The sequence below is a fragment of the Eubalaena glacialis genome, chromosome 20 (assembly GCF_028564815.1).
Source record: "Eubalaena glacialis isolate mEubGla1 chromosome 20, mEubGla1.1.hap2.+ XY, whole genome shotgun sequence".
Lineage (NCBI taxonomy): Eukaryota > Metazoa > Chordata > Mammalia > Artiodactyla > Balaenidae > Eubalaena > Eubalaena glacialis.
The window spans coordinates 13,952,950-13,978,845 of record NC_083735.1 but is presented as its reverse complement, the minus strand read 5'-3'; the positions used below and the strand labels follow the sequence as shown (position 1 = coordinate 13,978,845).

General features: G+C 45.5%; 1 protein-coding gene across 1 annotated transcript in view; it reads left to right on the top strand.

Moving 5' to 3' along the window:
• The window catches only part of ACSL1 (acyl-CoA synthetase long chain family member 1), a 68,019-nt gene that overhangs the window by 8,131 nt on the left and 33,992 nt on the right, over positions 1–25,896 (top strand). Inside the window, exon 2 of the mRNA XM_061177540.1 lies at positions 11,683–11,909. Coding sequence (XP_061033523.1) covers positions 11,715–11,909 — 195 coding nt within the window. The 5' untranslated portion in view covers positions 11,683–11,714. The remainder of the gene's footprint in view (positions 1–11,682; positions 11,910–25,896) is intronic.

Below are 25,896 nucleotides of genomic sequence, written 5' to 3'. Positions count from 1 at the left end.
TTATTCTGTGTTCCACTCACCCCTGCTTTGTTAGCCATTTCTCTGGTTTATCTGTCCCTTTGGAACCTTGGTCTGTTTTCAGAGGTGTAAGTATCTCTACCCAACCTTGTGTCCCCTCAGCCTCCTTATCCAGGTCACTGACATTTGATCACTGCAACCTCTGGGAGCTGCAAGGGCTGGTCCTGCTTCCTCTCTGGCTCCTGCACCAGCTTTGCCCAGACTGCCGCCAGGCTGCTCTCCTGGGAGAGAGGAGTGTTGGGGCCTCTGGTTTATGTCACTGTTGTCCTTAACCTACCCGCCACCCTGAGTGCTGCCAGCACAGGCTGGGCCTTGACGTTTCCCCACCCCCAGCTGCCTCTGCCTGTTCCTGTCTGGCTCTCGGCTCGCTGGACCGCCCTCCCTCTGCGCTCCAGCCCATACACAGTGCTTTCTCCCCTCTGGCTCCTGGAGCCCAGGGCCCTGCATAGTTTGGTTAACTCCTGCAGGTGTGTTAACTCCTGCAGGTGCATTAACTCCTGCAGGTGAGTTAACTCCTGCAGGTGAGTTAGCTCCTGCAGGTGAGTTAGCTCCTGTAGGTGAGTTAACTCCTGCAGGTGTGTTAACTCTTACAGGTTAGGGCAGACGGTGAGAGCTTAGATATGTATTTTCTGGGAGGGGCTTTCACCCCATCTGTCACTTTGCTGGAAGGACAGGTTACCACCCGGGGCCCTTTCTGGAGCAGATGGGAAATACATAAATACAGGAGGAAATGAACTGACCTGATCTAGTTATAGCTTGTTTATCTTGAGAAACTAAAAAAAAAAAAAAAATACAGCAAAGTACAAACAGTAATAAAACCATAAAATAAATACCCATAGAATTGATGGTTTTTTTAACAATGGGTTGTTTTCTTTTTATGTCCTGCCATCACCCGGAGTTTCTGGGTGGGTGGGATCCTGTTATTTAGTCCCAAATGCCAGGACTGCGTGGCCAGCTTTTGCCTCTTTGAGCATCACCTTGGAGATGCTCTGTGGTGTTGGTGACAGAAGGGGCGAAGCTTCCCTCTGTTCCCGCTCCCTTCCTTGTCCCCCGGGGGCCTACGCAGGCAGCAGGGAGGCTGGCTCAGGTTTTGCAGCTCACGGGGCACAGCCAGTACCTGGACGGAGAGCTCCGTGCGTGTGGGTCTAGCGTTCTTTCATGATTCTGTTCTGCCCCCTCCCATGGCCACTACCAGAAGTTGCTAGCTTTGGACAGAGCATCTGAAGGGACCCCAGGACTTCGGTGCCTTCTCTGTGTGCAGCTTCTCAAACAAATGGACCTCCTCCCGGTCCTGAGGCCCTTAGAGGAGGGCCCCTGCCAGCTGGGTCCAGCCCTGGTCGTTGTGAAAGACATGGGTCCTGTTTCCTGTTCGATTGTTGTCCCCTTCTCTGGGGAGCCTTCTGCTTCAGGGTTTACTTTGTGGTTCATTGCATGCCCGGAAGGTAGAGAATCTTGTCTTCTGGATTGTTTAATGGCCACAAGAATTTTATTTCTTCTCCAGCTATCATCATAACAGGCTCTCCTTGTGTTGCCTGACTGCCCCATACCACGGTGTCATTCTCTGTGACGTGCAGGCCCCCAGACGTAATCAGGACCCTCCCTGTGCCCAGATCAGCTGAAACAACCTGCCTGTCAGACCCACTGATGAGCGGGAAGCCTCGCCTGCAGGAGCCTCTTCTGTCTTGGTTCTCACGGAAGCCTGGGGTCAGCCTCACAGACAGCCTCCTGGTCTCCAGCCGCTGAAGCAGAGCCGGCTGACTGTGGGTCTGCTCTGTCCAGGGCTGTTCCCTTCTCTGGCTCTTCCTGGGAAACGTCCCTGCCCCGTCATGACTCATATCTAGATAACACTTAACAGTAGCGAATCGTTGTTTGAAGACCAGTGGAAACATCTTCCTTCTCTTAGGAATTTTTTTTTTTTGAATGGAAACATTTCCTCTTAAATCCATGCCACTAAAATTTCACCCTGACGGAGAGGCTTTTAGGTGACCTGCATATCTTCACCAGGCAGGGCCTGACTATAATTATCGTTTTCCCAAGTGGATGTACCTGACAGGTCTCTGTATCTGTGTTGAAGAGAGAAGGGAGGAGAGCTGTGTGCTTGGTGGTTTTTTTCTCTCTGGGGAATGCTGGGCAGGTCCTGCTTCGAGGATTCCTTGCATCCCAGATGGCCACCCACCCATCCACGCTCTGGGCCTTTCTGAGGGCTCCTCACGCCAGCCCGCCATTGTGTTCCAGCCGCTGGGCAGTTTCTCTGGTTGGGAGGATTTGCTTTCCTTTCAGAGATAAAACTCACTTACAGAAGTTGGTGCCCAGCCCTGGGGTCAGGCTCTGGACTCAGCCCTTCCTCTGGCATTGGCTGTTCTGTTTAAGAAAGGGGTTTGCTCTCTTGTCTTCCTCATGGGCAGCCCTGATTTGCTGTAAACTAACCCACAATCACATGTCTGAATGGATTTCTACAAAGGAGAAGTGAGGACCCTTGCCCTTAGATGACCTGGGGGGTGACATCATACCTAAGTGAAACAGTTTGAGAAATAGGCAATGGGAAGATGGGAAAGTGGATGTTCTGAGGTAGCCTCTCAGTCAGTGGCTTGCCATCCTGTCTGCTGGTTTGTTTCTTTCCCCTTCAGTTCCCCTGGAAGGTGCTGCTTCCTCCCAGCTCACTGCCTCATAGCAACAGCGAGGGTGCCGAGTGAAGATGCTAAAGTTTGGAAATGGCCTGAATACCCCCTTTCTCTTTGGAGAATCGCAGCTCTGTGTACACATCTTCCGGAGGCTTGCAGTAGAGAACTGGGCAGAATCACAGAGGGTTGTTCATGACTCAGGAAATGTTTAGGAAGCACCTGTTCTGGGCAGGGCACCATGCTAAGCACTGAGGGCATCTTGAGACAGTTGGGCCAGGGCTCTGGCCCATGAGGAGGGGGAGCATCTCCCCAAGTGAAGCGTACACTCACCATAAGCACAAAACAGGAGACGCTAAGGACCACATGAGGGCTACAACTAAAGCATTCCTGGAGTTCAGAGGAAGGACTCCCCGCTTCTGACTGAGTGGGTCCTGTAAGAATTTATTCAGGAAAGCAGCCTCTGGCCTATTTGGGTAGGATTTGGACATCTTTTTTTTTTTTTTTTTGGCTACGTTGGGTCTTCGCTGCTGTGCGCCGGCTCTGTCTAGCTGCGGCGAGGGGGGGGACACTCTCCGCTGCAGTGCGCAGGCCTCTCATAGCGGTGGCCTCTCCTGCTGCAGAGCACAGGCTCTAGACACGCGGGCCCCAGTGGTTGTGGCTCGAAGGCTCAGTAGTTGTGGCTCACGGGCCCAGCTGCTCCATGGCATGTGGGATCTTCCCGGACCAGGGCTCGAACCCGCGTCCCCTGCACTGGCAGGCGGACTCTCAGCCACTGCGCCACCAGGGAAGCCCCAGGACATCTTAAAGCAGGACCAGGGAGGAGAGCTGTAGGTGAGGGGGACTGCGGAGCGGGTTTGGAGGCACAGGGACCTTCTGCTGGGCTTTGGGGGGTTCGTGAGGTGCAGCAAGGGCAGGGGTGCCGAGGAGGAACGGAGGTGGCGTGCGCTGTGACACCTGCCTCCGTGGCTGCCCCGAGGCTGGGGTCGGCAGGGGAGACCGGAGGAGCACGGGGAGAGGAGGGATCGCCCTTCCACTCGCCCCGGGACGAGGGCCTACAGATGCCTCACAGCCACCTCCGCACTTCACGGCTCCACCATCAAAAACTCATCCTCCAATTCCTTCTCTTTTTTCCATTTATATCCACTTAGTTACCGAATCCTGGTACGTATTTTTTTTAAGTGATTAAATTTTTTAAAATTCTGGTAAATTATGAGTAACATAAAATTTACCATTTTAACCATCGTTAAGTGTGCAATTCCGTGGCGTTAAGTACATTCCCAGTGTTGTATAACCATTACCACACTCTAGTCCAGAATTTCTCATCATCCGAAGCAGGAACTGTACTGTGAAGCAGTAACCCCCACCGTGTGTCTTCTTCTGTCTCTATGAATTCGCCTATTTTAGGCCCCTGGTATAAGCAGAATCGTATGGTATGCGTCCTTTTGTGTCTGGCTTCTCTCACTTGGCATAACGTTTTCAAGGTTCACCCACGTCATGGCGTGTATCAGAACTTCCGTCTTTTGTGAAGGCTGAAGAATATTCCATCGTGTGCCTGCACCGCATTCTGTTTATCTCTTCTCCTGTGGGTGGACATTGGGGGTCACATCCCAGCTTTTTAAAGCCCCATGTGTCCTCGCTTTTTGTCATCCTCTGCTTTGTGCCCCACCTTTGTGTAGATTTGAATCACTGTGTGCCTGGGTCCCAGCACTTGCCTCTTAAGGTCCAGTGGCCTTGCCCTCAGCCCAGGCTCTAGTCCTGTTCTTGTGCGGAGCTGGGCAGGGACTTGAACTTTCCCGCACGGTTTCCTGGTCTTTGCATTGACAGGAACAGCTCCGTGCAGTGAGGACTGTTGCTACACGTGCTCTCACGGGTGACTGCTCAGCACCGGCGTGACACGTGCTACGTGCTTAGCTCACAGTGGCCTCACAGACATCGTAACCGCACGCTGATTTCCCCGAACGTCTTCCTTCCCACCTCCTGTGCAGCTTACCCTGTCGTGCGTTCCGGATTAACTTGCTCCAAATCCTTGAGCTGAGGTGGGGAGCTGCTTCTCATCCCCGGAGCCTGAAGTTACGCTCATTTTCTTAGGCCACACTCATCTCCTGCGTCCACACACAGCTCCCCCGAGACGGTGTGATGGCGTCCACAGTTTCTTTTGCACTTACTGGCACCTCGTTATTCTCTATTTTGTGTCTGTATTGTTGTTATGCAGTTTACTTCCAAGCCTCATGGATGGCGTCTGCAAGTTTTTGAAGTTTGTACGCCCAAGTGGATATTAAATCATGTACATGCCCAATAGAAGGTGAGGTTTTCCCAAACCCTCTTTCAGTCCTCACGTTAGAGTCTTACCAAGCCTTTCACGCTACGGAGTGTGCTCTCTCGGGCACTTTATTTTGAACAACATCAGTAGAGGGGGCACCCTGCCTTTTTTTTCATTTATTTATTTTATTTATTTATTTTTGGCTGCGTTGGGTCTTCGTTGCTGCGCGCGGGCTTTCTCTAGTTGCGGTGAGCGGGGGCTACTCTTCGTTGTGGTGTGCAGGCTTCTCATTGTGGTGGCTTCTCTTGTTGCGGAGCACGGGCTCTAGGCACGTGGGCTTCAGTAGTTGTGGCTCACGGACTCTAGAGCGCAGGCTCAGTAGTTGTGGCACACTGGCTTAGTTGCTCCACAGCATGTGGGATCTTCCCGGACCAGGGCTCGAATCCGTGTCCCCTGCATTGGCAGGCGGATTCTTAACCACTGTGCCACCAGGGAAGCCCGGGCACCCTGTCTTGAAGCCACCCATGCCAATCCGAATCTTGGGTTCTTGTAAAAGTCTAAGGCAAAGAAATTGAATGCTGGCTGGGTAATTACTTCTGGGTAATTACTTTTGGACTTTACAAAGGCAAGCGTTGGATATTATTATAAAAACCTTTTAAACATCAGTTTAGAAAGCAGCGAAGTATGTGGTTTAGTTATATGAATATGGACCCATAGGACAGATTTTTTTTAAACTGTCCTAACATTATACAGATGTATTCCTTTGACTTGGGAGAATTTTTGCAGTGGGAGCTGCAGATGGGAGTTCAAAAAATGCTTCCACTTAGCCAGCTTAAATGGAAGAGAAAAATGTGAAGATATGCCACAGAAAACTGTTAATCCTCAAAATGTGGCTTTGGAGATTCTGAAGACCCTGTTGGAAGAAGCATGTTCAAAGACTTTGAATAAAATATTAATGAAATGTGAATAGAAAACCAGTAAATATTTCTAAAGTAATGTATATTGTTGTGTGACTTAAATATATGTATAGCTTGGTGAATACAGAGACTGTAATAAGCAGGCATTTGACCAGTTTCATCTGATGCCTAAAAGTTTATCTGTTCCAGTTGGGCACGTTATATTTGGAATCTCTTTATTTTGGGATATATGTGGTAGTGGTGGCCGGTGGCCAGTGTGAACGGGTGAGGCCTGGCCCTAATCTTACTGGTAAAAATCAGTCTAGCCCTATACTTGCCTGTGAAATCTTTGTGTCCCACTCTTGGACAGCTTTAAGGAGGTGGGCAGGGAGTGGTTGAGTATAGAATTACTCAGCTTGCCTCGACTATTTCAATAAAACAGTTTTCTAAAAACAAAGCATCTCCGCTCCCTTTCTCCTTTTAAAATCTTCTTGGAAATTGAGTTGGGGATCCACACACAGAATCAGTTTAAAGAAAATTAAGCGGGCTTAAGGTTTACTATGCTTCCTTGGGGAGGAAAGCCCCAAGGCAGCGGGTGGGGATAATTCCCTGTGGAACTACTTGCTCCTTGTGCCTGGGCTCCCTGAGTGACCCAAGTGGCCCTTCTCCTTCTCACGCTCGGGATGAGGAGATGGTCCAGGGGCAGCGACCACGGTCAGGAATTCCCCCATGGGATGGGGTTGGAACAGCAGACCTGGGCACCTCTGTGGAGCTTCTATGGCTCCCACTCTCTACAGAGAGCCTGACTGCCCTTTCGGTTCCAGAGGGGATGGTTTAAGCAAATCTAGCTTTAGGTACTTTGCCAGCCAGGGTTAAGGAGCAAGAATCCAACGGGTTTGGAGAGGCCTGTTGAAAGAACAGCACACGGTCTGGCTGCTGCCCTCTTGTTGCTCTCGAGGCCGAGCTCTGCCCAGCTAGTGCCGGACAAAGAGGGCGCTTTCAGGCCTCTGTAAACAGCCTATTGTGCAGGGGAGGAGGTGTACAAGGAATGGCAGCATCTCGCCAGCTTGGCTTGCTGCTTTAAGGCGAGATGTCAGGACTTCTTCATTTGCTGCTGCTGCTGGGGCAAGGGTGCTATTTATGTGGGTTTGTTTGAGGGCTGCATTCCTGGAGAAATAGTCCATCAAACCGCTGTTATTCAGCTGGATGAAAGCCTGAGGAACTTTAGAAGGAGAGAAACATCCAGCTCACCCATTTGGGGGATTTATAAATGACACGAAGACAATAAAATGCTAATGTAAGTATCCTTTTGCAGAATCGCAGGAGCTGTGCGTGTGTGTGTGTGTGTGTGTGTGTGTGTGTCCATAGAAAATGCTGCCCTTGTGAGTCACCTCTGGCCCTGAGCCACTTTTTTCCTGGTGCAAACAGAATGGTAAGAGGTGACCCTTTGTGTACAGTGGGCCTTGAACCCACATGCCCCCAGGCCAAGGTAAAGGGGTGAATGCTAGCGGTTCTGTAGGACATGGAGAGTGAGATGGATTTCAGATGCCGAGCTCTCCTAATACTGTGGCGTGTGAGTGCTGGAGGGACCTGTAGAGGCCGCCTGCTCTCATGGTTCCTAACCTGGGGTGTGGGCTGCAGGGGGCTTGTGAGCCCCAGGTGCAAACAAGTACGTGCATGTTCTTAGTGGAGAGAGTCAGCGGCCCAGCAGAGGGTAAGAATTGTTCCTGTAGAGGAAAAAGCATGAGTTTAGTTGGGTTGGTGTCCCGGTCTTGGGAGATACCTTCTGGAAGCCTTGTAAGTGTCCAGCCTCCGTTTCCTCATCAGATTTTATATTTTGATGTTTAAATAAGACACACAATGTGAAAGCCTTTCCAAAACACAAAATTGAGGCTAATTGTATCATTTAGCTCTTCTTCCCAAAGTTCCGGCAGATGGGTGTCAGGATTTCTGTTTTCTGACAGTCATGCAGTCCAGTTTCTATTCCCCTGCCCGTACATCTATTTCTACCCAGGTCTATTTAAAGGCGTCCTCTGCTCTGGTTCTTTGCAGTGAGCTTGTGCCAGGTTTCCCCCACCATTGGTACGCTCCCTGTCATCCTGTGGTTTTAGACTCCAGCTTTATAGGAGTTTCGAAAGACTCAACTGAGCAAGCTCACTTTCTGTAGGTGTGAGAGTAGCTATAGGGAAAGAGGAGCTGGCTGCCAGTAGCCTTGTGAGTGCAACAAATACTGGCCGCTTAAGCCGGCTTAAAAGCCGACTGAATCATGTTCTTAGCAAACAGCACCATGATTATATGCCTGGGCTATAAAAAGCTTCCTGAGATGATGATGTGGAGATTAAGAATTAGGAAAAAGATTCCAACTAGAGCACTATTGGAACAAGAATAAAATCTGGGTTTTAACCGCTTGTTGGCAAGTACGTGAGTCTTGATACTTCTTAGAGACCTGCTGGGACTGTCTTAAGACGTGGTGTTTGTGTTCACCTGGAGCATTTAAAGGCTATTTATTGTGGCTAATTTTCTTTGAATATAGGTCTGCCTCCATTTCTAAATAGCCCAAGTGCCGTTTCCTTAATAGCAGTTAAATAGAACGGAAAAGATTTATAATACTCCCCATTCACGTTTAAGAGTTCTCCCATACGTGGATCTACATGAGGTATTGCCTTTGTTCTTCATTGTGTGGACTATAGTTTTCCCATGTATAGCATTAACCGATTTGTTCAGCAAAGTTGATTTGCAGCTTGTTACCTGGCTGCCAGCTAAAAAAGGCATGAATTAAACTGCTATAGCTTGTCATCATCACCCACTAAAGATAAGAATTTAGCTGGATTTAAATCCTTAGTGTTACAGATTAGTACCTAATAAAATGTTCTTGCATGGGTGCTACTGAATCAGCACTTTTCTGTGTTTTTTTTTTTAAAGTTTTCTTTCCTAAACTTATTTCTAGAAATAGACTTATTTTTTTCTTAGTATAATGCTACTGAATCAGCAATTTTCTGGGTTTTTTTTTTTTTTTTAAGTTTTCTTTCCTAGACTTATTTCTAGAAATAGACATTTCTTTCTTAGTATATAATGCCATCTACTTGTAGCTTGGCTATTGCTGATGCTTAATATAATATAAAAAAATTAATCACTTGTTTATGACTGTGTTTGTTTATGGGGGGATGATTTAATATTCTCACACAGGGATGTGAGTCTGTTGAACAACTCCTGTAAATTTGCACCATCTAGGTTTTACGGAAATGACTTCAGGGACTTTGGGGAGAGAGGAGGGAAAGGCAGGCATGTGTGTAATAAATAGGGTGGATACCTCCCATTCAGACTCGAAGTGCTGTGAGGTGATGAAGACAGCCAGAATGATTGGAGGGAAAGGCAGGTGTACACATTATATGCATAAGGTTTCTATGCATCCGTGGAGTTGCAATACTGTGTATGAAATCTGACCAGTCGGGGCCAGACCTGGACTTGATTTGTCTGCTTATCCTCGAAGTCTCGGTGTAAACGTCCCCTCCTCAGAGGGGTCTTCCCTGATCACTGGATCTTAACGGTGCTAAGACTTACTGCACCTTGTAGACAGATCCTGCTTGTTTATCTCCCCCACTAGCTGGTTAGCCCGTTGAGAGCCCAGACCAGGTCATCTGGCACTGTCTTCCCAGCTCCTAGCCCACACAAGATGCTCAGATTTGTTGAATGTCTGGGATAGTTCAGTTCGAGTTATGAATTCATCTAGAAGAAACCTGCTGTCAGTGTACTGATAATCAGTTACTTTCTTGATCTGTCTTATGTCCGTTTGACATGACCACCCAACATCTGATCGTTCATTTCAGTAGTTTTAAAAAAAATACGCCCATTGTCTCTCCTTATTGGGCTGCTGAGCAGAAAGAAAGCAGTGTCTGTCTTCGGAACTGGCACCGGCATTGACACTCACTGATCCTGTCCCTGCCCAGTGGGGTGACTGCTCCCAGCTTCTCATTGGCCTATCCTCCACTGTCTGTTCTCTTGGGAAGTCAAGTATGGATTTTGTCTGCTAGTTACCTTTAGCCCAGTGGGCAGCAGCACAGGACCAGGCATGTGATGGATGCCCTGAGAGACCTTGGCAGGCTGGGTAAGCGCCGGGTGAGCACGTCCATCCCCTACTCCGCCCCTACCCCGCTGCCTAGTCTGTTTCTGCCGTGGTGTGTCACCCAGCAGCCAGCTGTTGGTGGCACAGATGGTGAGTGGTTTTGTAAGTGCTGGTGCTTTCTCTGCACAGTTATGACCTGAAGAAATGCACTTACCTGCTCCTTCTCTGTTGTCATGTTAAAGCTCGAAATTTTCTGTGTGTCTGTGTGTCTGTGTGTGTGTATGTATGCCTGCACAGGGCTATTGTAGCACAAGATTGCATTACATTGCCTCCTAGAGTATTGATGGCCAGTGAAAGCTCCTGGTATTCTGCAGCTCTGTAAAAATATATATACGATGATGTAGATTTAAATTTGAAGAGAATTTCTATATTTGGAAAAAAAAAACGATTTTCAGTCTTGGGACCTAGCTATTTAAAAAACATATAATAAGGAGCTCAAAAATACCATCTGAATTAATGATAAAGGTTAACACTTGTCGCATTGCCGGGCAGTTTTTGAGAAAAGTCTTTAAGATCGTTTACTAGGATTTCCTTCCCTGTACTGCCAAACATACTTTAGAGCAGTTATTCATCAATAATTTTCTAATTAGAATTATTCTTATTTGTTCTCTGTACTGCACATTAATTTTTACATTGATATATATATATATAAATTGCTTATAATATTCAATTTGAGGCTTTAATATATATATGGGGTTGTTCATCTGATTTTCTTCTGTGTGTTTTGGCTTCTTAATTTTGTATGTAAACTCCTTGTAGTTGTGTCGTCTTTTATTACCTCTGTCTCTTACTGTTCTCCATGCAGGACTAATCACAGAATGTCGGTAGAGGAAATAATAATAATGCCCAACATGGATTGAACACACTGTGGTGCCTCACACCATTCTAAGCTCTTTATGTGACCCATTTAGTCCTTATAAAAGCCCTATGAGATAGGTGCTGTTTTTATGGATGAGGAAACTGAGGCACAGAAAGGGCAAGTGATTTGTCCCCAGTCATACAGCTGATGAGCTGGGGAGGCGGGATTTAGCTCTAGAATCTGGGATCTTAAATACTATTTTATACTTTCTCTCAAATACTATGCTATATAATCTCTCTAGATATTTGCTAGATAAATATCTCTAGATATTTATGCACACCCTTTTATTATTTATTTTAGCTATAATAGCTTGAGGAATATAAATGACACTGTTTTGTCAGAATAGCCAACTCCAGTTTTCCCTGCGCTTATATGGCTGCTTTTGTGGTACAAAGAGCGTGGGGAAGGTGAGGGGCCCACTCAAAACCCAGCTTGGTCTCTTTCACCAGCTGGGGAGCTTGTGCTGAGCTTTGTCAGAAGAAATGGAAACTGATGGCCTTTGAGTGGTTCGGGCTAGTTTCTGCCTCTCTGTTCTTCTCCCCATCAGCTGTGATAATGAGAGTTGAGTGTATTTGATTAGGTGGAAGAGAACAAGAGAGAGAATATAAGGCAAGAAAATGGTAACTTATGCCCCTTGTGTGAACATTTTATGGCAGGAATTCTGAGTGACTAAATCTTTTTAATGTGGTCAACAAAAACTTTACACAAGATGATAGAAGTAAAACGAATTCCTAAAATGTTTTTAGAAAAGTGAGATTTGACAGCCAAGAAAAGACCTGGACCATCAGCCTGTGGCTTTAATGCCCCCGATCGGTCAGCCAGCGTCGAGCTGATGGTCGGCCCCGGGGAGTCTGGAGCAGCATCGCGCCACCCTGGAATGAACGTGACGTTTTTCTCTCCGGCAGATATCGGTGTAGTGTGCCACCAACCCAGGACGATGCAAGCCCACGAGCTGTCCCAGTACTTTCGGATGCCAGAGATGGTTGACTTCCGGCAGTACGTGCGCACACTTCCAACCAACACACTCATGGGCTTCGGTGCGTTTGCGGCGCTCACCACCTTCTGGTACGCCACGCGGCCGCGGGCCCTGAAGCCACCGTGCGACCTGGCCATGCAGTCGGTGCAGGTGGCGGTAAGTGGAGCCTGGCCGCCCCCAGGCCTCTGCCTCTCTCTCCACAGGTTCCAGGCCCCATCGAAGGCGGCGTCGAGCAAGATCATAATCACAAGCACATATTGGTGGGGCACTTTGTGAACTGAAATGTGCTCCCCAAACAGAATTTCAGCAGTGATGAGAAGAGGAGAGCAAAAAATAGGGCAGAGGGACACAGGCAGTGACGCTGCTTGGGTGTCTGGCCACGTCACACGGAGCAGAGGCTTGTCCCATAATCTCATGGGGCTTCTGCCCTGCGCTGGGCTCTGAGCTGTGCCCGGAGGATCCTGAGAGGGGAAAGGACAGGCACAGGGTCCCTGCCCTCAGCGGAGAAGAGGTTTGTCAATTGTTAGAGAAAGAAGGATTTCACCTGTGGTTGTCTGATACCTGGAACACATTGCACAGGGCTTAAAAAGGACTCAGGGATTTCTTTTTTTTTTTTTGGCTGCATACTCATTAACTGCTTCTTTATATCAGATTTTTTTTAAGTTGAGTTTTTAGAACAGTTTTAGATTTACAGAAAAATTACAGAATTTCCATAAACCCCACATCTATTTCTGCTATTATTAACATCTAACATTAGTATGGTACATCTGTTTTTTGTTTTTGTTTTTTTTTTAAGCTTTTTTATTCTTGAATTTTATTTTATTTTTTTATACAGCAGCTTCTTATTAGTTATCTATTTTATACATATACGTATAGTGTATACATATAGTGTATACATGTCAATCCCAACCTCCCAATTCATCCCACCACCACACCCCCACCGCTTTCCCCCCTTGGTGTCCATACGTTTGTTCTCTACATCTGTGTCTCTGTTTCTGCCTTGCAAACAGGTCCATCTGTACTATTTTTCTAGATTCCACATATATGCATTAATATATGATACTTGTTTTTCTCTTTCTGACTTACTTCACTCTATATGACAGTCTCTAGATACATCCATGTCTCTACAAATGACCCAATTTCATTCCTGTTTATAGCTGAGTAATACTCCATTGTATGTATGTACCACATCTTCTTTATCCATTCGTCTGTCGATGGGCATTTAGGTTGCTTCCATGACCTGGCTATTGTAAATAGTGCTGCAGTGAACATTAGGGTGCATGTGTCTTTTTGAATTATGGTTTTCTCTGGGTATATGCCCAGTAGTGGGATTGCTGGGTCATATGATAATTCTATTTTTAGTTTTATAAGGAACCTCCATAGTGGCTGTATCAATTTACATTCCCACCAACAGTGCAAGAGGGTTCCCTTTTGTCCACACCCTCTCCAGCATTTGTTGTTTGTAGATTTTCTGATGATGCCCATTCTAACTGGTGTGAGGTGATACCTCATTGTACTTTTGATTTGCATTTCTCTAATAATTAGTGATGTTGAGCGGCTTTTCATGTGCCTCTTGGCCATCTGTATGTCTTCTTTGGAGAAATGTCTATTTAGGTCTTCTGCCCATTTTTGGATTGGGTTGTTTGTTTTTTAATATTGAGCTGGGTGAGCTGTTTATATATTTTGGAGATTAATCCTTTGTCCGTTGATTCATTTGCAAATACTTCTCCCATTCTGAGGGTTGTCTTTTCGACTTGTTTATGGTTTCCTTTGCTGTGCAAAAGCTTTTAAATTTCATTAGGTCCCATTTGTTTATATTTGTTTTTACTTCCATTACTCTAGGAGGTGGGTCAAAAAAGATCTCGCTGTGATTTATGTCAAAGAGTGTTCTTCCTGTTTTCACCTAAGAGTTTTATACTGTCCAGTCTTACATTTAGGTCTCTAATCCATTTTGAGTTTATTTTTGTGTATGGAGTTAGGGAGTGTTCTAATTTCATTCTTTTATATATACCTGTTCAGTTTTCCCAGCACCACTTATTGAAGAGACTGTCTTTTCTCCATTGTATATCCTTGACTCCTTTGTCATAGATTAGTTGACCATAGGTGCTTGGGTTTATCTCTGGGTTTTCTATCCTGCTCCATTGATCTGTATTTCTGTTTTTGTGCCATTACCATGTTGTCTTGATTACTGTAGCTATGTAGTATAGTCTGAAGTCAGGGAGTCTGATTCCTCTAGCTCTGTTTTTTTCCCTCAAGATTGCTTTGGCTATGCAGGGTCTTTTTGTCTCCATACAAATTTTAAGATTTTTTGTTCTAGTTCTGTAAAAAGTGCCATTGTTAATTTGATAGGGATTGCATTGAATCTGTAGATTGCTTTGGGTAGTATAGTCATTTTCACAATATTGATTCTTCCAGTCCAAGAACATGGTATATCTCTCCATCTGTTTATGTCATCTTTGATTTCTTTCATCAGTGTCTTATAGTTTTCTGAGTACAGGACTTTTACCTCCTTAGGTAAACCTTAGGTAGGTTTATTCCTAGGTATTTTATTCTTTTTGTTGCAATGGTGAATGGGATTGTTTCCTTAATTTCTCTTTCTGATCTTTTGTTGTTAGTGTATAGGAATGCAAGAGGTTTCTGTGCATTAATTTTGTATCCTGCAACTTTACCAAATTCATTGATTAGCTCTAGTAGTTTTCTGGTGGCATCTTTAGGATTATCTATGTATAGTATCATGTCATCTGCAAACAGTGACAGTTTTACTGCTCCTTTTCCAACTTGTATTCCTTTTATTTCTTTTTCTTCTCTGATTGCCGTGGCTAGGACTTCCAAAACTATGTTGAATAGTAGCAGTGAGAGTGGACATCCTTGTCTTATTCCTGATATTAGAGGAAATGCTTTCAGTTTTTCACCATTGAGAATGATGTTTGCTGTGGGTTGGTCGTATATGGCCTTTATTATGTTGAGGTAGGTTCCCTCTGTGCCCACTTTCTGGAGAGTTTTTTATCATAAATCGGTGTTGAATTTTGTGAAAAGCTTTTTCTGCATCTATTGAGATGATCATATGGTTTTTCTTCTTCAATTTGTTCATATGGTGTATCACATTGATTGATTTGCGTATATTGAAGAATCCTTGCATCCCTTGGATAAATCCCACTTGATCATGGTGTATGATCCTTTTAATGTGTTGCTGGGTTCTGTTTGCTAGTATTTTGTTGAGGATTTTTGCATCTATATTCATCAGTGATATTGGTCTGTAATTTTCTTTTTTTGTAGTATCTTTGTCTGGTTTTGGTATCAGGGTGATGGTGGTCTCATAGAATGAGTTTGGGAGTATTCCTTCCTCTGCAATTTTTTGGAAGAGTTTGAGAAGGATGGGTGTTAGCTCTTCTCTAAATGTTTGATAGAATTCACCTGTGAAGCCATCTGGTCCTGGACTTTTGTTTGGAAAATTTTTAATCACAGTTTCAATTTAATTACTTGTGATTGGTCTGTTCATATTTTCTGTTTCTTCCTGGTTCAGTCTTGGAAGGTTATACCTTTCTAAGAATTTGTCCATTTCTTCCAGGTTGTCCATTTTATTGGCATAGAGTTGCTTGTAGTAGTCTCTTAGGATGCTTTGTATTTCTGCGGTGTCAGTTGCAACTTCTCCTTTTTCATTTCTAATTTTATTGATTTGAGTCCTCTCCCTCTTTTTCTTGATGAGTCTGGCTAATGGTTTATCAATTTTGTTTATCTTCTCAAAGAACCAGCTTTTAGTTTTATTGATCTTTGCTATTGTTTTCTTTGTTTCTATTGCATTTATTTCTGCTCTGATCTTCATGATTTCTTTTCATCTACTAACTTTGGGTTTTGTTTGTTCTTCTTTCTCTAGTTCCTTTAGGTGTAAGGTCATATTGTTTATTTGAGGTTTTTCTTGTTTCTTGAGGTAGGATTGTATTGCTATAAACTTGCCTCTTAGAACTGCTTTTGTTGCATCCCACAGGTTTTGGATGGTCATGTTTTCATTGTCATTTGTCTCTAGGTATTTTTTGATTTCCTCTTTGATTTCTTCAGTGATTTCTTGGTTATTTAGTAGTGTATTGTTTAACCTCCATGTGTTCGTGTTTTTTACGTTTTTCTCCCTGTAATTTACTTCTAATCTCAGTGTTGTTGTCGGAAAAGATGCTGATATGATTTCAGTTTTCTTAAATTTACTGAGGCTTGATTTGTGCCCCAAGATGTGATCTATCCTGGAGAATGTTCTGTGTGCACTTGGGAAGAAAGTGTAATCTGCTGTTTTCAGATGGAATGTCGCATAAATATCAATTAAATCTATCTGGTCTATAGTGTCATTTAAAGCTTTTGTTTCCTGATTAATTTTCTGTCTGGATGATCTGTCCATTTGTGTAAGTGAGGTGTTAAAATCCCCCACTGTTGTTGTGTTACTGTCGATTTCCTCTTTTATAGCTGTTAGCATTTGCCTTATGTGTTGAGGTGCTCCTATGTTGGGTGCATATATATTTATAATTGTTATTATATCTTCTTCTTGGATTGATCCCTTGATCATTATGTAGTGTCCTTCCTTGTCTCTTGTAACATCCTTTATTTTAGAGTCTATTGTATCTGATATGAGTATTGCTACTCCAGCTTTCTTTTAATTTCCATTTGCATGGAATATCTTTTTGCATCCCCTCACTTTCAGTCTATATGTGTCCCTAGGTCTGAAGTGCATCTCTTGTACACAGCATATATACGGGTCTTGTTTTTGTATCCATTCAGTGAGCCTGTGTCTTTTGGTTGGAGCAGTTAATCCATTGACATTTAAGGTAATTATCGATATGTGTGTTCTGAATTACCATTTTCTGAATTGTTTTGGGTTTGTTTTTGTAGGTCCTTTTCTTCTCTTGTGTTTCCCACTTAGAGAAGTTCCTTTAGCATTTGTTGTAGAGCTGGTTTGGTGGTGCTGAATTCTCTTAGTTTTTGCTTGTCTGTAAAGCTTTTGATTTCTCCGTCGATCTGAATGAGACCCTTGCCAGGTAATCTTGGTTATAGGTTCTTCCCCTTCATCACTTTAAATATATTGTGCCACTCCCTTCTGGCTTGTAGAATTTCTGCTGAGAAAGCAGCTGTTAACCTTATGGGAGTTCCCTTGTAATTTGTCATTTTTCCCTTGTTGCTTTTAATAATTTTTCTTTGTCTTTAATTTTTGTCAGTTTGATTACTATGTGTCTTGGCATGTTTCTCCTTGGGTTTATCCTGCCTGGGACTCTCTGCCCTTCCTGGACTTGGGTGGCTATTTCCTTTCCCATGTTAGGGAATTTTTTGACCATAATCTCTTCAAATATTTTCTCAGGTTCTTTCTCTTTCTCTTCTCCTTCTGGGACCCCTATAATGTGAATGTTGGTGCATTTAATGTTGTCCCAGAGGTCTCTTAGGTTGTCTTCATTTCTTTTCATTCTCTTTCCTTTATTCTGTTCCTTGGCAGTGATTTCCACCATTCTGTCTTTCGGTCACTTATCCGTTCTTCTGCCTCAGTTATTCTGCTTTTGATTCCTTCTAGTGTATTTTTCATTTCAGTTATTGTATTGTTCATCTCTGTTTTTTTGTTCTTTATTTCTTCTAGGTCTTTGTTAAACATTTCTTGCATCTTCTCGATCTTTGCCTCCATTCTTTTTCCGAGGTCCTGGATCATCTTCACTATCGTTATTATGAATTCTTTTTCTGGAAGGTTTCCTATCTCCACTTCATTTAGTTGTTTTTCTGCGGTTTTATCTTGTTCCTTCATCTGGTACATAGTCTCTGCCTTTTCATTTTGTGTGTCTTTCTGTGAATGTGGTTTTTGTCCACAGGCTGCAGGATTGTAGTTCTTCTTGCTTCTGCTGTCTGCCCTCTGGTGGGTGAGGCTATCTAAGGGGCTTGTGCAAGCTTCCTGATGGGAGGGACTGGTGGTGGGTAGAGGTGGGTGCTGCTCTGGTGGGCAGAGCTCAGTAAAACTTTAATCTGCTTGTCTAGTGATGGGTGGGGCTGAGTTCCCTCCCTGTTAGTTGTTTGGCCTGAGGCAACCCAGCACTGGAGCCTGCAGTGCCCTTGTCCCTGAGGTGAGCCACAGCTGCCCCCCACCTCTGCAGGAGACTCTCCAACACTAGCAGGTAGGTCTGGCTCAGTCTCCTATGGGGTCACTGCTCCTTCCCCCTGGGTCCTGATGCACACACTACTTTGTGTGTGCCCTCCAAGAGTAGAGTCTCTGTTTCCCCCAGTCCTGTCAAAGTCCTGCAATCAAATCCCACTAGCTTTCAAAGTCTGATTCTCTGGGAATTCCTCCTCCTGTTGCCGGACCCGCAGGTTGGGAAGCCTGACGTGGGGCTCAGAGCCTTCACTCCAGTGGGTGGACTTCTGTGATATAATTGTTCTGCAGTTTGTTAGTCACCCACCCAGTGGTTATGGGATTTGATTTTATTGTGATTGCACCCCTCCTACCGTCTCACTGGGGCTTCTCGTTTGTCTTTGGATGTGGGGTATCTTTTTTGGTGACTTCCAGTGTCTTCCTGTTGATGATTGTTCAGCAGTTAGTTGTGATTCCGGTGCCTCTCACAAGAGGGAGTTCTAATAGGATGAGGCCAGACTGGGAGCCTGCAGGGTTAATGTGGCCACAGAATTTAGGATGGGCGTGAAGAATCAAGGACATTCAAGAGGTGTGTAAGGTAGAGTTGGGTGCCGTGGTTGTGTTTAACTTGGGCAAACAAAAGGTCAGGCTCTCATCGCTCTAAAAACCAAGCAGAGAGTGATGTTCCGTAATTAGGGCTTGCTGGGTGGGATGATAGGGACGTCCAAAGGGAGATCCTCAGTGCTCCTGCTCTACCTTCCTTCCCTCGCGCATCTCTTTTTAAGGTTAATAGAAAAGATGAAGCAGCCAGGTGTTCACTGGTGCTTTGACTCTTCACCTCCTGTCTGTAGTTTTCTGCTTTCCCCTACCCAGGTCAGAATTCATTTTCAGGATTTATGACTCGCAAAAGAAAAGCAATGGGAAACAGAGAATCGCCTCATTTACTTTTAGATGTAGCAGTGACTGGTCGCCCCCCACCCCCTCCCTGCCCTCCTCTGACCCGGACTGCTGGTCTCGAGCAGGAGAGTGTGTCCTTCCAAATGAAGCCCTGGCCTAATTAATACCTTTTTTGTATTTATAGGGTTTCTGTTCTTTGTTTCATTTCAGACAATTTCTTGGCTTCGTTAATGTGGAACTCTTAAAATATATAAAAAGATATGTCATTGTAATTCATGCCAAAATGTAAAAATAGAATGAACTACTGCTGAGGAAGGCTGGCTTTGTATTTTATTTCTAGTTAGAAGGTAAACTTAGTATTTCACAACAGCTAGTCAGATACCAAACGTAAATAGAATTTAATTTTTTCTAATATGTGTGAAGTTTTTGGCATCCCTTCTCTTCTGGCAGAGGACTTGATGTCTCACCGTAGCATTGCCATCGCTCTGAAAAGAGTACTTGGCCAGTATAGATTTAAGATATTTTTAATTAAGCAGTAACTGTAAAAAATAAAAAATAAAAAAGCCAAATTCTTATTGTATGAGAAATTGGAGAGGCACTTACAATGTGGTTTTTAAGTTCCAGTTTAACATAAAGTCATTGAGCCTTATTAAAATAATCATACATGTTCTCTGTAGAACAATTTAAAACTGCAGATAAGCAGAAAGAAAATTAAAATCTCTAATTCCATTACCTGGTGTATGGGCTTCCTGATTTTTCTCCTTGTTTATAGGAATAGATTTAGCTCTGATTTTCAGAATTTGTAGGTCTTAGGAAGAGATACAAAATTTGCTTTGCATATCTAAAAAAGAACTTAAAATATTGAATTTGGGATTATGATACTTAGTAATATAGATGCTTTTATATAGCTAGCATCATCATATGGACTTCCATGGCAGAAAGAGTAACTTAATTCATTAAGTATTAATCAGCAGCCTGTCTGGCTGGCACTGTTGAAGGGGCTGATCAGCCGAATAAAGTATTGTTGCTTTGTTCCTACTTTGAAGCCAAGTAAGCGCCATTTGCCCATCCCCACCTTCACACCCCCCTCCCATTTTGCATAGGCAGTTTTTTCACCCTCCTCTTCCCGGAAACTTTACATGGCTATGAGATTGAGAGGAATCTGCCCTTTGCGTTTGGCTGCATCTCATCACTACCCACACGGGCTGCTTCCCAGTCACACTTTTCTTTTAAAGCAGCAGCACAGAGGGGACTTCCCTGGCAGTCCAGTGGTTAGGACTCCACGATTCCACTGCAGGGAGCATGGGTTCCATCCCTGGTCACGGCACTAAGATCCTGCATGCCGCACAGTGTGGCCAAAAAAAAAAAGGAAGAAAATAAATAAATAAAGCAGCAGCACAGAGGTTCTGGATAAGTTAAAGCTTCTGAAATTTCCTTTTACAAATCAGGGTAATAAAGAGGCTGTTAGCACCTGTGCAGGAAAGGTGATGCAGACACACTCTATAGAATAGGGCAGAGAAACTGGAGTTGGCAACAGAATCCCAAAAGTCTGTCATAAATTTTTGAGCCTGGTTTGATCAGGACCCTATTTAGAGAGCCGTTTCCCTCTGTCTGCAGGTACAGCCCCCAACCTGCAGCGGTGCGTGTCCGGGAAGAATTCTGTCTTCCACAGCGTTTCTCTACTGTTGCTCCATAGCTTTGAGCAGGGGATGAAAGCACGTTTTTGTGTGTATATCTGGGTTTTTTTGTTTTTTGTTTTTTAAATCACATTCACAAGTGATGTGCAAGTTTTCCAGTTTTAGCTGGTCTCAACCTGTTCTCTGGAATTGAGATCTCATGTCCCACTCGTGAAGCTGATCTTTGCTGGAGTGACCAGAAACCCTTTGGGACTGATCAGGGCCCAGGCCGTGGTAGTTGCAGTTACGGGGCGTAGGAGAGCATTTTGGAGCCGGAAGGGACCAGAGGGACAGGGGCAGCTGTGGCCGAGGCTGGACCTGACCACTCTGCTTGGACCAGGCGGCCTTGGGCAGGCTCACCCAGCCTGACCTTCAGATTCCTCATCTGGAGAACGGAAGTGACGGGACCTTCCCTCCCGCAGTGTTAAGAGACTGCATAGTTGCAAGCAGCATCCACTCGGCCCAAGAGAAGCGTTCAGTAAATGTTAGTTTCTTCTTCCGTAAAGGTCTTCTCTTTGAACCCTCACATTTTATACACAAGAAAATAACTGAGCCCACAGAGGCGAAATTATACCATACAGTTAGTGGAAGTTCTGGAACTCTGTTATGCTGCCTCATTACGGTGGTTGAAAGTTATGTACTATAACTAGGACTCTGGTCGGGGGAAACGGATAAAGCAGGATAATAAGGAAACTTTGGATCCATGTGGGTAAATTTGACGAGTCAGTGGCTAGAGTTTCTAAACCCAGGAGCAGACTCTTCTGAAAACGGATTTGCAGGCAAATGAGTCCAAAGGTAGTAATGGAAATGGAAGGAGGAGAAGATACAGGTAGGGTAAGAAACAGAGTCTGGGGTCCCCCACACGGGTTGGTTGTATTGATAGGATCAGAAACTGTCAAGGGTGAGGTGGAGGTGGGGACCGGGGGAGGGGCAGAGCGCTGTCAGAACCTGGGCAGCAGCCCACGCGAGTTGTGGTGAGCTTCTGCCTTCCCTGAACCGGGTCGGGCATAGGTGGGATTAGAGCAGAACTCGGTGCTGATGGGGTCGTGGGCCTGGGTTTAAGGGGTTTAGGCAACAAACCATTACAAAGTATAGGTGAGAACCATTGCCGTTGCGGAAGGAGGTGGCAGGACAAGTATGTGAATTCCTCCAATTGATGAAAGATGTCTTACAGGCATTGAGATGGCTATCTTCTCAAATTACGTTGGAAAGATTTTTGAGACCTACCACGAGATTATAACGCACTGAAACAAAAACTCAAGTTAACTGTTTTGTTTTGTTCTTAAAAATTAGAGAAGGGAATACATCGTAGCAAGTAAAAACTTTTTTATACCTTCCAGTCCTGAGTGTTTTAAAGGCTTCATTTGAAGACTATCACAACTTAGTTTAAAATGTACCTCTGGTAACTCAACCAGTTAGTCTATAACAGAGTCACTATTTAGACTTGTTACCAGGCCTTGGCTTAGCGTGGGTTCATACCTTTTAATATGTAGAACCAGTTCTGTGGGTATAACTCATCCTGTCTCCGTGTTGGATGACTTACTTCCACCCCAGATAACCTCATGACATCCAGGTCACATGCTGGCTGGGTGACCCTTCTGCATGAAAGGTTGAGATTTAAACATTCATATGTTGGGATATATATATGGTGAGGAACTTGCCTTAGCATTTTAATCCCGTGCTGCTGAAAGTCAAATATAGAGGCTGTGACACTCTGGATTCGATCCTCCCTGAGTCACAGAGTAGATATGAGATGGGCATTCATTCAGCAAATACATGGTGTGCCCAGACCAGGCAGGAAGAGGCTGCTGCTCTTGTGGAGTGTACAGCCCAGCAGGAAGGACCACCAAGGACTCCTTCCAGCCCTGGCAGAGGACAAGGGCCATCCTCAAACTAAGAATCACATGAGCGACTTGTTTTCATGCCATAAAACTGGAACCACGGTTCTTTATCAGGAAGAACTTGAAAGAAGCAAACTAAAGGTAGCACATCCAGCCTGTGGAAGACATGCTCAGTAAATAGCAAGGCTTTCGAATTCAAAAGTCCCCTCCTCCAGGGAGGGCCTCTTGATGCCATCGCTTATCCGGACAAACCTTTGGCCTCCCAGCTCACGTGCCCGCTGTGACAGGGACTGGCATTCTTAGTCTACGTGTACAGGTGCCTATGGAGACTGTCACTGAGTAGGGTTTCCCCCGTGGCTGGCAGAATCACGCTTGACACAGGGTATGGTGTAAAGACCTACTTGCAAACTGGCAAAGCAATTTCCACACGAGAAGAGAGCAGGTCGTTGTTTGAAAGCTTTTATGAAGTTCTCACCCTGGACTTGTGGAGACAAAGGGGTGATGATGGTGCCTCCCCAAAAAAAAGAGTTGAACTCCTAGAAACAGTGAGTAGAATGGTGGTTGCTAGGGGCTGGGTGGGTGGAGGAAACAGGGAGAGGTTGGTAAAGGGTCCAAACTTTCAGCTGTCAGAGGAATAAGGTCTGAGGATGTGATGTCTGACATGGTGACTGTAGTTGATAATGTTGTATCGTATAATTGAAATTTGCTGAGAGAGTAGAACTTAAGTGTCCAAAAAAGATTTAAAAGGGTAAATATGTGAGGTGATGGATGTGTTAATTAACTCGATGGGGGGATCCTTTCACAACGCATGTGTGTATCATGTCACGTTGTCCACTGTAGATATGTTACAGTGTTGTCAATTACACCTCAGCAAAGCTGGAAAAACACAGCAAGAATGGCGATGCCCTTCTGGACCTGAGTGGAGGGGCTTAAGCGGCTGTTGAATTGGGCAGCATGAGAGGCAGCAGCGTCGGGACGAGCCCGAGGGGAAGCTGCAGGGGCAGAGCAAGAGGAAGGCTGTCCAGGAAGGGCAGGTGCGGCCAGATGGTGGGCTCACTCACTCCTCGGACACAGCCCTGTGGGCGTGCGGAGGACTGACAGGGCAATCTGGGAGGGGCATTAGCCTCGTCAGGCATTAGTCTGAGCCAGGTCCACACGAGGAGGAAGGGAGGGGCGGCCTCGTTACTGCAGTCATGTGTAAATATGAACGTAAACGTGAACATCATTCTCATCTCTGGGAAGCCCGGGAACAGTCAACTAGGACAACGTGTGAGACTTTGGAAGAATCCCTTGGTCTGAGGCTCTGGCTTCATATCTGTCTGGAATCCTTGTGTAAATCTGTGATTAGGCATTAACGCTCACTTACTTACCATTTGTAATTGCAAGCTCCTGTCACTGTTTCCCACGGCCTGTTCTTCCCTGTGATATGATTATGCATGTGGTCAGGTAAAGAGGTGGGCAGAGATGTGCCCTTCCAGCCCCACCACTGGCGACTTTGCTGCTGTGATATTCAGAGAATTTTCACACAAGTTTTCCAGAAACATCGCAACTTCAGAGGGCATTTTCAGCCAGTTGTCCTAGCAGTTGGGGCACAGAGGGTGGGATGGAGGGGACACGGGTTCAAGCCCTGGTCCGGGAAGATGCCACATGCTGCGGAGCAGTTAAGCCCGTGCGTGACAACTCTTGAGCCTGAGCTCTAGAGCCCACGAGCCACAACTACTGAGCCCATGTGCTGCAACTACTGAAGCCCACGTGCCTAGAGCCCGTGCTCTGCAACAAGAGAAGCCACCGCAATGAGAAGGCCACGCACCACAACGAAGAGTAGCCCCCGCTCGCTGCAACTAGAGAAAGCCCGCGCACAGCAATGAAGACCCAACGAAACCCAATAAATAAATAAATAAGTAACTTAATTAATTAGCCTTGCCCCAGGCAAGGTCCACTCCTATTGAATGAAACATTGCAGATGTAGGCCTTCTGAGCCTCTGGGCAAAAACCCCGCCTTCACAGCAGCCTCTAAAAGGCCGAGAAAGGGTAAGGAACAGACACGTTTCCTTCAGACTGTGAGCTAGTGCCTCGCACGTTCTAAGTGGCCAGCACTCGGAGATGCTACAGGCAGGCTTGTTTTGCTGGACCAGTGTGTGTTTGTGGGAATTTGGGTTTTGTGACTCTGAACTCTCTCCCCTTCCACGGAGGTGGGAGGGAGCTATTTTCCCTTGTGCAGTTGGCTAGTCTTCTCTGGTGACGAGATTGACCTGTGTTTGGCGGCACAGAACTGGTTTGCTAAGTACTGAGTCGGCCTCCCCCACCCCTTAGGCAGGTCCTCCCGTCGGTACAGGGGGCGCTCAGGAAGCTGAAAACTGGAGAGGAAGCTGGGGTGGGGGGACAGGAAAGCCTCCTGAGGATTAGAGGAGAGTGATAGAGAACCAGACCCCCCCAGGTGGCCACCAGGATCTGGGCTTGTCTCCTGCAAGGTGGAGATGAACCACGTGTGGGCGAGTTTGAACCCGGATGTCCTACAGGCTGGTCTGAAGCTCGCTCTGCCGCATTTTAGACGTGGGACTGAGACGGGAAGGTCTCCCCACCGTCTGTTTGTCCGTTTTCTCATCTTCGAAGTGAATACTCACTTCCTTCCAAACCTCCTGCACTCAGATGACAACACCCAGCACCGGTTGTAACGGATGCTTCTGCCCCTTCTTCACTCACTGGGTGTAAAGGATCTCAGGAGGTTGGCTGGTTAAATGGTGAGTACGAATAGTAAACCTGAGGGTTCATGGTTGCATGGTTACATTTTTGTCAACATAATGGAGGAGTCTAGGTATTTTTTAAATACCCTGTTCATTATCCTAAAAAATCTGGTTGGGAACATCACCTATTGGCTGGGCTTGAATAAAGGCCCTAGTTTGCTCTGTCAAAGATCTCGTGCTGCTGGATAGAACTGATGGCCAGAGAGCCTCTAGGTCCCCGGATGGAAAAGTCTCTTTGTGCCTGTTTATAAAAGGCTGCAGGTGATGGTGGCCTGAGCAGGTAAGATGCATGTGAAATCTACGTGCTGGGAGGAGTGTATTTTACATGGACGATATTGGAAAGAGCAAAAAAAAAGTCATTTTTACCCCCGAGAACTGTGGTTTCCACCTGCTGCTTTTCTCCCTAGAGATGGAGTAGATAAAATCCAGCCCAGTCTTCAGCAGCCTCTTTAGATGTTACTGGGTTCTCCCCACTCCCTCTCTGCTGTCCCTTCCTTCCCCTCCTGCCTCCCTCCCTCCCTCCCTCATTCCTACTTCCTGCCCTCCCCCAGTCCATCTCCTTAGAGGAAATAAACAGTAGTAACATAATAGGTGGTTGACTGTTGGGGCCATTTTCTAGATGGAGATAAATGGGACCACAATTTATAAAGCTCAGGCCTTTCTATCCCTGAGAAATCCTCAAGGATGTAATAATTTGCTTTTGCATTTATTCATTCATTCATTCATTCATTTATTTATTTATATTTATTTTTGGCTGCGTTGGGTCTTCATTGCTGCGTGCGGGCTTTCTCTAGTTGTGGCGAGCAGGGGCTACTCTTCGTTGTGGTGCACGGGCTTCTCATTGCGGTGGCTTCTCTTGTTGCGGAGCACGGGCTCTGGGCACGCGGGCTTCAGTAGTTG